The 12,091-nt window shown below is 42.4% G+C and overlaps 1 protein-coding gene across 2 annotated transcripts in view; it reads right to left on the reverse strand.

Moving 5' to 3' along the window:
- Window positions 1-1,195: 1,195 nt before the first annotated feature.
- LOC111869918 (cytochrome P450 9e2) overlaps window positions 1,196-12,091 on the reverse strand; it is a 39,644-nt gene continuing 28,748 nt past the window's right edge. For both annotated transcript variants that reach the window (XM_023861802.2, XM_023861801.2), the window contains exons 7-8: window positions 9,697-9,951; window positions 1,196-2,220 (exon numbers count right to left, since the gene is read on the reverse strand). In XM_023861802.2, coding sequence (XP_023717570.1) covers window positions 2,051-2,220; window positions 9,697-9,951 — 425 coding nt within the window. In that variant the 3' untranslated portion in view covers window positions 1,196-2,050. The remainder of the gene's footprint in view (window positions 2,221-9,696; window positions 9,952-12,091) is intronic.

The following is a 12,091-nucleotide window of genomic DNA, read 5'->3' on the forward strand; positions in this document are numbered from 1 at the left end:
AATTTCCATCAGTAAAAAGCCTGAACTCCCCAGAAACAAGACATGTTTCGTTCGCTGATATTGTCAACATCAAATTAATTCAAATGAAAATACTTTCGAAACGATATATCTTGTGTGTAAGACTGAAAACGTATTTTTAACACCGTATAATTCATACCATACTCACACTCATGGAGCTGAACTCTTCTTGAGAAGCCACCAATTGTGCAGCTACTCAAGAACTACCCAGCATTTTATGGAACCCGAAGGTTTATTACTGTGTTCACAAGAGCCCTCCACTAATCTATATCCTGAGCTAGATTGATCCAGTCCATACCCTCTCATTCTCTCTAAGATCCATTTTAATACTTTCCACCCACCTATGTCTTGGTCTTCATTGTGGTCTCTTTTCTTCTGTCTTTCCCCCCAATATTCTCTATGCATTTCTCTTCTCCTTCGTGCTACATGTCCTGCCCATCTCAACCACCTTGACTTAATCATTCTAATTATATTTGACGAAGAGTACAAATTACGAAGCTCCTCATTATGCAGTTTTCTCCAACCTCCTGTCACTTCATCCCTCTTCGGTCCAAATATTCTCCTCAACACCCTGTTCTCAAACACTCTGTCTGTGTTCCTCCCTTAATGTCAGAGACCAAGTTTCGCACCCATACAGAACCACAGGCAAAATTATAGTTTTGTACTCGTATATTCTAATTTTTATGTTTTTAGACAACAGACAAGAAGACAAAAGGTTCTGGACTGAAGGGTAGCAAGCATTGCCTGAATTCAATCTCCTCTTAATTTCCTCCCAAATCAGGTTTTGATTTGTATAGCCGTTTTAAAATATTTGAACTGTGCCACATTTCAAAACATCAGTTATCTCTCCTTGTGTCATGATTTGCCCTGCATTTTAGTAACGAGACAGCAACATATACTTAGTTTACTCTGTGTTTATTTCTAGACCAACCTCCTCACTACCTTCAATTCAGTTCAATCAACAAAACTGTCTAGTATTAATAGTGCCTTTTTATTACTTGCTACATGTTTCGACCCTATTCCTGGTTATATTCACTTAAAAATTTAAACATCTGAATCTAATAGAACATGTGTCTTATATAGGATTTGAAGTTTTCACAGCCGTAGTTATGAAAATTTCCACCTTCCGGGATAGAGCGCCGACGTTTCATAGGATCGTATCNGGTCAAATAAGGCAATAGCGTACACAAAATATAATGTGTCTCAATCACAAAGATTAATCGAATAATGCTGTGTACAGAAATAAACAATATTTATTCAAACTACCGTAACAAAACCCAAGAAGCCATGATAGCTCAGTATAGTGACTAAAATATCGGCTGGATGGCAGAGGATCCGGGTTTCAATTCCTGGCGTGGGCAGATATTGTGTTCATCGGTGTCTTGTCCAGGTGGCTTGCTATCCAACTGGTGCTGGGGAGTCTTTTCCGGTATTAAAACGGCCGAGGCGTGAACCTGAACACTCATCTCTTTGAAATGCTGGTGTTACAATTGTATGGAACTACACATCATCCCCCTGTGCGGCTTCGGGGTCTAATGATTGATTAACTACTTCACGTTTTCTCTTTTATCATATGCGAAATTTTAATGTATATTTAACATGCTCAGTAGGCAAAATGCCAAGTTTTTTTCTTTTTACCTTTTAAATGTGAAACCCCATCTCAGAATTACGCGCTAGAAATGCTAAAGCTCTTTTGAGATAAACGTTGCTGTGCCAAGAGCCCTACCATATTATCTCAAAATTATTTTCAAACAAAAAATATTTCACTTGATTACTGGTTAAGAACAAGGCGATATACCATGCAAATGGCTAACGTTAAATGTAGTTTTTAAAATGTTAAACTAAGTCTAGAATATTCGGTGGGATCTCACAAACAGACCCAGTCAAATATAGAACCGCGAATATCAACATTTGAGCAATGAATTAGATCTTAATTTCATTTGTCAAGAAAATTAGTAGGCATAATATAAAAGTTAATAAATAAATGCAGTGAATTTCTTGGGGAGAAAGGCACCATTTCTGAGGCTGCATTTCAAGAATTTCTCGGCTGCAGACCAAACCAGAAACCTCCTTTCACGGATATGTTAAATCCTGTCTGTATTATTTTCAAAGGCATTGGTGTCTTGGGGACCACACTCAGGTTGAACCGGGACAGCAGATATGCCAGCGCCAGTTTGGATTCCATCAGCGCGAACAGCTTGCCTGAATTGAAAAACAGATATTAGTATCAAGTACTAGGAATTCGAATTTCTGACTTTTCTATGACAAAAACACAGTTATTCTGTTGTTATATTTGAGTAAATTTCCATCAGTAAAAAGCCTGAACTCCCCAGAAACAAGACATGTTTCGTTCGCTGATATTGTCAACATCAAATTAATTCAAATGAAAATACTTTCGAAACGATATATCTTGTGTGTAAGACTGAAAACGTATTTTTAACACCGTATAATTCATACCATACTCACACTCATGGAGCTGAACTCTTCTTGAGAAGCCACCAATTGTGCAGCTACTCAAGAACTACCCAGCATTTTATGGAACCCGAAGGTTTATTACTGTGTTCACAAGAGCCCTCCACTAATCTATATTCTGAGCTAGATTGATCCAGTCCATACCCTCTCATTCTCTCTAAGATCCATTTTAATACTTTCCACCCACCTATGTCTTGGTCTTCATTGTGGTCTCTTTTCTTCTGTCTTTCCCCCCAATATTCTCTATGCATTTCTCTTCTCCTTCGTGCTACATGTCCTGCCCATCTCAACCACCTTGACTTAATCATTCTAATTATATTTGACGAAGAGTACAAATTACGAAGCTCCTCATTATGCAGTTTTCTCCAACCTCCTGTCACTTCATCCCTCTTCGGTCCAAATATTCTCCTCAACACCCTGTTCTCAAACACTCTGTCTGTGTTCCTCCCTTAATGTCAGAGACCAAGTTTCGCACCCATACAGAACCACAGGCAAAATTATAGTTTTGTACTCGTATATTCTAATTTTTATGTTTTTAGACAACAGACAAGAAGACAAAAGGTTCTGGACTGAAGGGTAGCAAGCATTGCCTGAATTCAATCTCCTCTTAATTTCCTCCCAAATCAGGTTTTGATTTGTATAGCCGTTTTAAAATATTTGAACTGTGCCACATTTCAAAACATCAGTTATCTCTCCTTGTGTCATGATTTGCCCTGCATTTTAGTAACGAGACAGCAACATATACTTAGTTTACTCTGTGTTTATTTCTAGACCAACCTCCTCACTACCTTCAATTCAGTTCAATCAACAAAACTGTCTAGTATTAATAGTGCCTTTTTATTACTTGCTACATGTTTCGACCCTATTCCTGGTTATATTCACTTAAAAATTTAAACATCTGAATCTAATAGAACATGTGTCTTATATAGGATTTGAAGTTTTCACAGCCGTAGTTATGAAAATTTCCACCTTCCGGGATAGAGCGCCGACGTTTCATAGGATCGTATCCCATCCAACTTCAGGGTCGAAACTCAGCCGAGCAAGAAACCAGCGAGAGCAGGTGACTAGGCACAATGAGCTCTGCATCGGGATACCACCAGCGAAACCAGCTCTTGCACACTCCTACCCAGCTCTTGGTTCCTATTGGCTCACCTACGAATCCAGGCGAGAGCAGCGAGCCAGTGGGGACTCTTACCTTCTGGTCCCTATATAATTGCTTTCCCAACTACACGGACTACAGGGCGTTTTATCCCAGAAGATGGCAATTTTCATGTGTCTCTCGTTTGTAAGCATTATCCAACTGAATATCATACGGTGAAATATCGAAATATGTAGGCCTAAGTATACCTGTGAGAATATTCAGATAATAATAGAGATTTAAATATAATGAACTGTGTAATAATGTACGTAAATGTATATAGTATACACAAGGTGGTTCAAATATGGCCGGAACTTATTTTTTTAACCCAAATTGCCAAACACTTACTTGCACATGTCAGTCTTCAACGTACTCCCATCCAGACTCAACATATGTTTTCCAACGTTCTGGAAGCATTCTCATGTTTTTTTTCAGAAAAGTTTTGTGGATGGCAGCCTATCCACTCCCCAACAGTCTGGATGACGTCGTCGTTGTCCACAAACCGCATGCCTTGCAAGTCTGATTTGAGCCTTCCGAACAGGTAGAAATCACTTGGTGTCAAATCGGGACTGTACGGCGTATGTGTCAGAAGGTTCCATTTCAATTTCCGGAGGGTTTCCATTGTTGTTTTGGCCGCATGGGAGCGTGCATTGTCTTGAAGGCTACCCACTTTCCACCTCTCTTCCGCTTGGATCGGATCTTTTCCTTCACGTCTGTTGCCAGGAGGTCTGAGTAATAAGCTGCATTGACTGTTCTGGCATCTGTCAGAAAGTCTACATGGTAAACCTCCTGCCAGTCCCAGAAGAACGTTGTCATCACTTTTCCTGCCGAACGGCTCCTCCGCGCTCTCTTGGGTTTGGGAGAACTGGTATGCCGCCACCCGCGTGATGATTGCTGGGACTTGGGAATGAGGCAGTGCACCCACCTTTCATCGGTGGTCACTATAGACTTCAAAAATGCATCACCTTCGTCTTCAAACTGCTGTAGGAGACGACTGGCAACTTGCATGCGCACCATTTTGTTCACGTCCGTCAAAGTGCGTGGTACCCACCGTGCATTCACCTTGCGATAGTGCAAGTGGTATTTCACGATGTCTTCTACACTACCAACACTGATGGACAGCATTGCTCCAAGTTCCTTGATAGTGATGCGCCTATTCAACGTTGGAACGTTGTGGTTTCCTCTAGTTGTTTCACTTATGGTATTCATAAGGCGTCGTCATAGCTCAAGCGGTTAGTCGCTTGCTTCCCATCGGCACTCCGGGTTCGATTCCGGGTGTGGTCAAGTGGGTTTTGTGGTGGCAAAGTGGCGCTGGGGCAGGTTTCCTCCGAGTACTTCGGTTTCCCCTGCCAATCTTCATTCCACCAGATTCTCCATCATCATAATCACCAGGGGCAGGTACGATAGGCCAATCGGTGGTCGCCGTGCTGAGTGGACTCACCTGGACTACACTCCCACTAAGCGAATTTTATGGTATTGTGACGTGTCGCACTAGCTGGACGCTCCGAGCGGAGCTGAAGTGAGCCAAGCGGAGCCGAAGTGAGCCGAGCGGAGCCGAAGTTAGCCGAGTCCCAGCGTCCTGGTAGCTAGCAACGCGAGTCAACAGCGGTGACGTAAGACGGCGTGAAGTAACAGCGTTGCTAGGCTATACGCAGACACTGTTACGTGGCACGCAACGACGCAGTTGACACGGGCAACAGGCAACAGCGAACGGAATAAAAGCCGGCTGAGCAGTAAGCGTGAGTTAGTTGAAATGTGGCCATCGCCGAGTTCAGTTCCGAGTTAGTTCCGAGCAATCCTACGAGCGAGGCAGCAGCCTGCGAGCAGAGTTGGAATCTAGCCAGCGGCGAGTTACGAGTGAAAGTGTGTGATTATCAGTGACAGTTTGTGATAACGGAGAATTGATTGGGGGTGTGTGATACAGGGACACTTACATAGGTCCCGTACTGTAAACGTGTAGACTACTGAAGAGAGAGTGAACTGATTTGCGAAGAGGGTTATAAATCGTGAAACCCCGCAACAGTGTAAACAGATTATTGCGATTAGGGTTATAAAGTGTGAAACCCCGCAACTGTGTGATAATTAATTGTAGCCGTTACTTGTAGGTTGTTGAATAAACCAGTTAACAATCCGTACGGCGTCTTCAGTGACTAAACACGTTACACTGGTGTCAGAAGTGGGATCAGTAACGGAACACGTTACAGTATTTATGGGGCACACGGCAGCGTAGTTGATTGAGGCACTATACTACAAGCTGGAATGTAACGGGTTCGATTCTCGATGACGCCGTTGGATTTTTTCAATTTACCTAATCCTTCCAGGCACACTATTGCCCTGAAGTCGACTCAGCCTCTAACAGAAATGAGTACCAAGAATCTTCAGAGGAGTAAAGGGCGGCTGGTATGTAAGGCTGACAACCTTACAGCCATCTTTGAACCCATTGTCTGGAAATGTGGGAACCTCGACGTCTCACAACCCTATGGGTCTCCACGGCCGGTTACAGGGATAATTTTGCCTTTGTTTTATACAATGATTTTTCCTGTGTGAAGTGCACTGCATTACCCATTGTGGTAATTATGGCAGTACTGCATGGTTGTGTTTGGTAAATTCCTTCGTAGTATTCCTTTTGAGAGCATTCTTGAATCTTGCCTTGAGGTTTCTCTGATATGTGCTACTTGTTATGTGGTGCGGATGCTACAGTCAGGTATCTTAACGCAACTAAAATATTCACATCGTTAAGTAAAATGAGATACTCTTATTTTTTCCTGAGTCCATGAAGAGAAATTACACGATAGTACTCCAGTTATGTTACGACGGTTTCATTCCACGTACTTTTTCAGTTCATGTCATTATACCCTTTACGCTGCTTAACCTGGAGACTGTTACCTTCCTAAAATAACCCATAAGGAAAGAGGCGGGGAGATATTTATTTATGTATGGTTTATTTTAATGACGCTGTCAGTAACGCAGCCTTATATAGCGTCCAGTTATTGGATGACAGTAATAACTTGGAAAGACGGCAGAAGTCGGCATTTTGGGGAAAAAATCTCAGTACAGTCCGTGCCTCATCGATATCCGAACCGAGCACCCGCAGAACACTAGACCAAAGAATTGCTTCTTCAGACAAATTGCTCATCGAATGATTATGAACTGTGAACAGTTAAGGATTCGAAAGAAAACATGACCGTTGCGTATTTCTATGAGCTACCCTGCTATTCTACCAGAGAATCCGAGGGAAAGAAGCAGGAAATTCACCATTGCTTCACACCGAGGCGACCCGGGTTAGATACCAGGTCAGATCATACAGGATTTGTGGTGGACAAAGTGCCACTGGGATCAGTTTCCTCCTACTTCGATTTCCCCTACCAGTTCCCATTCTACCAACTGTTTCAACGTTCATTCGTTATGTCCTATAATCCGACGCAATATATTTCGAATATTAAGAGCGTTATTAAATAAACAACTTAAAAGAACTCAAGATTGTAGTCTTAAGATTCGAAGCTTGTAACTCCCGGAAACAAGTCTATCATTGTATCGGTAGTGCTGGATGAATTCCCGTGTCTGAGTACCTTCACGTCTGAAACTGCATTCTGATTGATGCGTAGGTATACACAGTGCGTCCAGGTTCTGTTAGGACTGTGTTCATCAAAAATACAAGACGTGAATTATTTTCAAAATTTCACTCTTTTTATTCAAAATAGTCTCCTTCTGAATTAATACATAGCTGGAATCAACTGAAAAATTTCGAAAAGAGTCACTGTAATCCTTTTGTGGAATCGCATTTAAAACTGTGGTACATTCCCCCTTGGATGTCCTGGATGGTGTCGTGACGGTCTCCTTTCATCGCCAACTTAATTTCTAGGAACAACCAGAAATCTGCTGGAGCCAAATCTGGCGAATACGGAGGATGATAAAGGACTGTGATCCCTTTTCTGGCCAAAAAATCGAGCATGATATTCGATTTGTGGGGTGGGACATTGTCGTGGATGAGCGACCAGGAAACTTGCTCTCGATATTCAGGAAGAATTCGAAGAATTCTCGCCCAAAAAACGATTGAGGACTCCGAGATAATAATCAGAATTCACTGTTTGACCTTCTGGCAGAAATTCCTTGTGAATGATTCCTTTGGAATCGAAGAAAACGGTTAGCAGTGTCTTTACTCGACTCTTTTGCATGCGCACTTTCTTTGGTTTCGTCTTCTTTGGGCTCAACCACGCTGCACTCTGCCGCTTTATGAGAGACTCATATTGAAAACACCATTTCTTATCACCAGTAACAATCGATTTTGTACATTTTGTATCACTTTGGGCCGACCGTAACATGTCTTTGCAGTGTTCCACTCTGGCATGTTTTTCATCGCCTGACAGAGCGTGCGGTACAAACCGCGCACAGACCTTCCGTTTTCCCAAATCCTCGGTAAAAGTTTGATGCATAGTACTTTTTGGTGTTCACAAAAGCTCCTCGATGAGTCTTGCAGAAACATATCTGTCTGATGTAAGGATTTCAGTCACTATTTTTCACATTTTCTTCAGTGCGACTCGTTCTCGGCTTTGATGCACGTGCGGCGTCTTCAATGTTCTCCCTGCCGTCATGAAATACAGCATACCATCGAAAAATGTTCGAGCAATTAAAAAAAATCACTACCGCACACACTTTTCATCATTTGGTACGCTTCTCTGGCTGTTTTGCCTAACTTAAAATAAAATTTGATGTTGGCTCTCTGTTCAACAGTCATTTTCCGACGAGAGTCAGAACAGTACTGTTATATTCAAGGTCAGAATACATGATGCAGCGATGCTTGCGCTTTGAAATTATAGACAGCCACAGCTGAAACTTCAACAATCTTAACGCCACAACTCGCCAACAGATGGCATTGCATGGCAAAATTAAAATATGAGTCCTAATGGATCCTGGACACACCGTGTATATCTTCCTCAGATACACAGTATAAACACCGAGATAATAATTTGAAATAGGCCACAACCGTTTCATTGTGCACACCCCGCAGTTATTCACTCCCAGCCATACTTCCATCAATCTTCAAAATCTGGAAAATGGCCTTAAATTAAACAAGAAATATGAGATTTGAAATTCTCACAGCGGTGGCTGCGAAGTGACGCAGTGCAGTACGTTAAAGGAAAAAAGTAAAGTTGCCCTTTTGTTTAATTTATCACCATGTCATAACAGAATATGGGAGGGCTGGCATATAGCTGTACGTATTGGCACGATTTAGGGATGTAACTATAGGCGGGGTATGGATTGGTGAATAGATTTATTGACCACTTATACACACCAATCGGAATTACAAATAATTATAGCGCTATCGCTGATCTACACACTTTGTTAATCACTACACGCTAAGTCTTCTCCAGCTTGCAGTGTCTTCAATAGCCCTTCCCTGGCAATGGCTCTAATTGTCGAGATTCTTCAAATTAACTCGCTCAATTCTATCTTCACAGCCTTCCTTGCAGAACTTAACTCTCAACTAACTGATTGCTCTAACTGCTCTCCTTGTACCTTATCGGCAAGGACCACGTAGAAAACGCCGTCTACTATTATTGTGTGCGTATTCGTTGCCGCTTGAACATGTTTACCAACAAGTTACCCAGAAATGGGTTGTACGATACCGTTTATTAAGAATCCTCTGCCCCATCAACGGGCCGGGCGTCGTTTCTTAACCGTTACCCAGCAACGGGTCTACACGCTACGTGGTCAGCTTCACACTTAAGCTGTTTTAATCCCGGAGAAAGACCCTCCGGTGTCTACTAGACCCCACTGCCCAATCTCGTCACTTCTGAGCGGATTTCAGTACTAGCCTCCTTGCTGTGAAAAAGAGAAAAGACTGTTGCACCTGCCAGGAATCTAACCCTGATTTCCCGGTCATCTAGCCCATAACCTAGTTACTATATATTGACTGAAGTATCCTGACTCATCGGTAATGAAGTATTGGAGAAATCGGTTGCAGTTTCGTGGTTACTCCAAAACGTTCTAGTAAACTACACGGCATCACATCCAAGATCATTGGAATGAGAACCTTGAATCCAGTAAACTAATCTCCAGGAACTTACCGATACAGCTTCGTGGCCCTGAACCGAAGGGGAGGTATGCAAAAGGGTTGATATTCTGCCTCTTTTCATCACTGAACCGTTCCGGGTCGAAGCGCTCGGGATTGGAGTAGTGCTCAGGATCATGATGCAGTCCATAGATTGGAATGAACATAGTGTCTCCAGGTTTCAGTTCGACAGGAGGGTCTGCTTCCAGGCAGTACGGTTTCACGCAGAGTCGATCAGCGACCACAGAAGGTGGGAACATCCGTAACGTCTCTGTAAACAGATTAATAATTCAGTATTGAATTATGCTACAGCTTACCATCATTGAATAATGCTTTAGGAATTGTCCTTCCTTATCATTGGCCTTCAAATCACGTAGCTGTGAGGATATAAGTCCCAAGTGAAATTAGAAATTACATATGCTTTTAATGTCGTCTTCTCAAATTCATAGCCTTTATTACTCATTGGACCACTTATAGCCCCACAGAACTTAATGCCAGTTTTTTCTTGCGCACTACCGTTTCACCGAAGACCACTGTACTGTCCTCTTTATTACATCTTGCGCGGAAGTAGCTTACAGTTCTTCATCCCTTCTGATTGACTTATGATTTTCCTCACAGAGCGCCTTCTGTGCTTACGAATTTGCACATAACCATCAGCCATAACCGTCATAACTCCAAGGACTCCAAGCTCCAAATAACTACGCACAATTTATCCAACAAGGGAATATGAAATCAAATTGGTTTGTTAGAGGCTCTGTAATTGAGTCAGGAAAATATCATGATAGGTGTACTGTGATTGGTACATATTTTCCTCCACTTATAGATGGCAGTAGTGCTATTTTCAGAAGGCGACTGTTTCCATTTCTGCTATCCCAGTTGCCACGGCGTGCTCACACGGACTCATACTGCCCTCTTTACGCCTTGTAACATTGGTTTCATAGGCACAGTTATTCTAGAAGTCTCGCGGGTTCTAGGCTAGTTCTCAGCCTTCGGTATTCTCTGGAACAATCTAGAAACGGTGGGAAGTCTCGGAAGAGAGGAGTAAACAGTCCCTCCCCCGCTCAGTTCACGTGACAGTACACTAAACCCAACTACTTGAAGGACTGGGGTGAGTCCTTTGGTACTGCGACCTCAGCCGGTCCGCTGATGATATATGAGTACAGAATATTGGTGAAATGATAACTGGTAGGGGAAAGCCCAAGTCCTTGGAGAAAGATATGCCCCAATTCAACTTCGTCCACCATTAATCATAGGTAAGCCACCGTGACAGTGATCCTAAGTCTATAAAATGTGAAAGCGGTGACTGACCATGTGATGCGTACCAGTAGGCATGTACGTTCATTTAAAAACTGAAGAAGAAATTTCGTACTGTTACGGACACCAAAAGTCCGTTATCATCGTCACAAAATATTGCAAATGGACCACAACCAGTTGATTTTATATACAGGTATTTCGTTATTTCTATATACTTAAACCATATACAAATATAGATATACGTTCTTCTCCGGGGATGTGGTTACTATCTTGTCAGTATCTCATTGTACAGTAGCCAAGACTTCGAAGAACGAGTAACCTCAAATTCAAAACTTGAAATTTGCTCTAATTAAAACATGTGAATGAGAATTCGAATTACGTTCAGAAACTCTGCAGTATATTTGGGCATGGGTTTAACAGCCCTAGATACAGTAAGCCTACATACTGGCAAGAGTAAAAAAGACTTTTTGTTATTTTCCTTCTTCTGCTGCTTGAAATATTGGGTCTTCTGGTTTCTGCTACTGAATTATTTTAATTAACCATTCGGGCGCCGGTCACGGTAGCCGAGCGGTCTAAGGCATGTACTGTCTTCGCTCGCTTGGAAACCGTGATCGTGGTTTGATATCCCACTCAGGGCATGGATGTTAATTTGTGTGTGTGCGTTTTTCTGTGTTTGTGTACAGGTAGAGGCCTTGCGACGAGCTGATCACACGCCCAAGGAGTCCTACCGAATGTGTAAGATCTAGAAAAACCGAAGTGAACGGAGAAGTTAATGGAGGTAGGCCTAGGCACACTGGGGTTGTAGTGCCAAGGGGAAAATCTGTTTATTCTGTGTTCATGTTGTCCTGTGTTTAGGTAGATGCCTTTCGGCGAGCTCATCACTCGTCCAAGAAGTCCTTCCTTCTGTTATATGATCACGAAAATGAAAATCAGAGACCAGGGCCCTAGGGGACTGTAGAGCCCGTTAAAAAAATAGAGACATTTTGGCGGAATAAACTACCCACATTTTCATACAGGCTCGTCCCTCTTAACGATATTGTCATTCTAACAATCTATTGAACGTCATATTCCAGAAGAGTAATCTTCCGCCACGATCTTATATATCGTAAGGTCATCCAGTTCTGGTCACTAGGGATTGTTTGCGTAGCTCTAAACAC

This window comes from Cryptotermes secundus, unplaced genomic scaffold (genome assembly GCF_002891405.2).
Source record: "Cryptotermes secundus unplaced genomic scaffold, Csec_1.0 scaffold842, whole genome shotgun sequence".
In the NCBI taxonomy this organism is placed as follows: Eukaryota; Metazoa; Arthropoda; class Insecta; order Blattodea; family Kalotermitidae; genus Cryptotermes; species Cryptotermes secundus.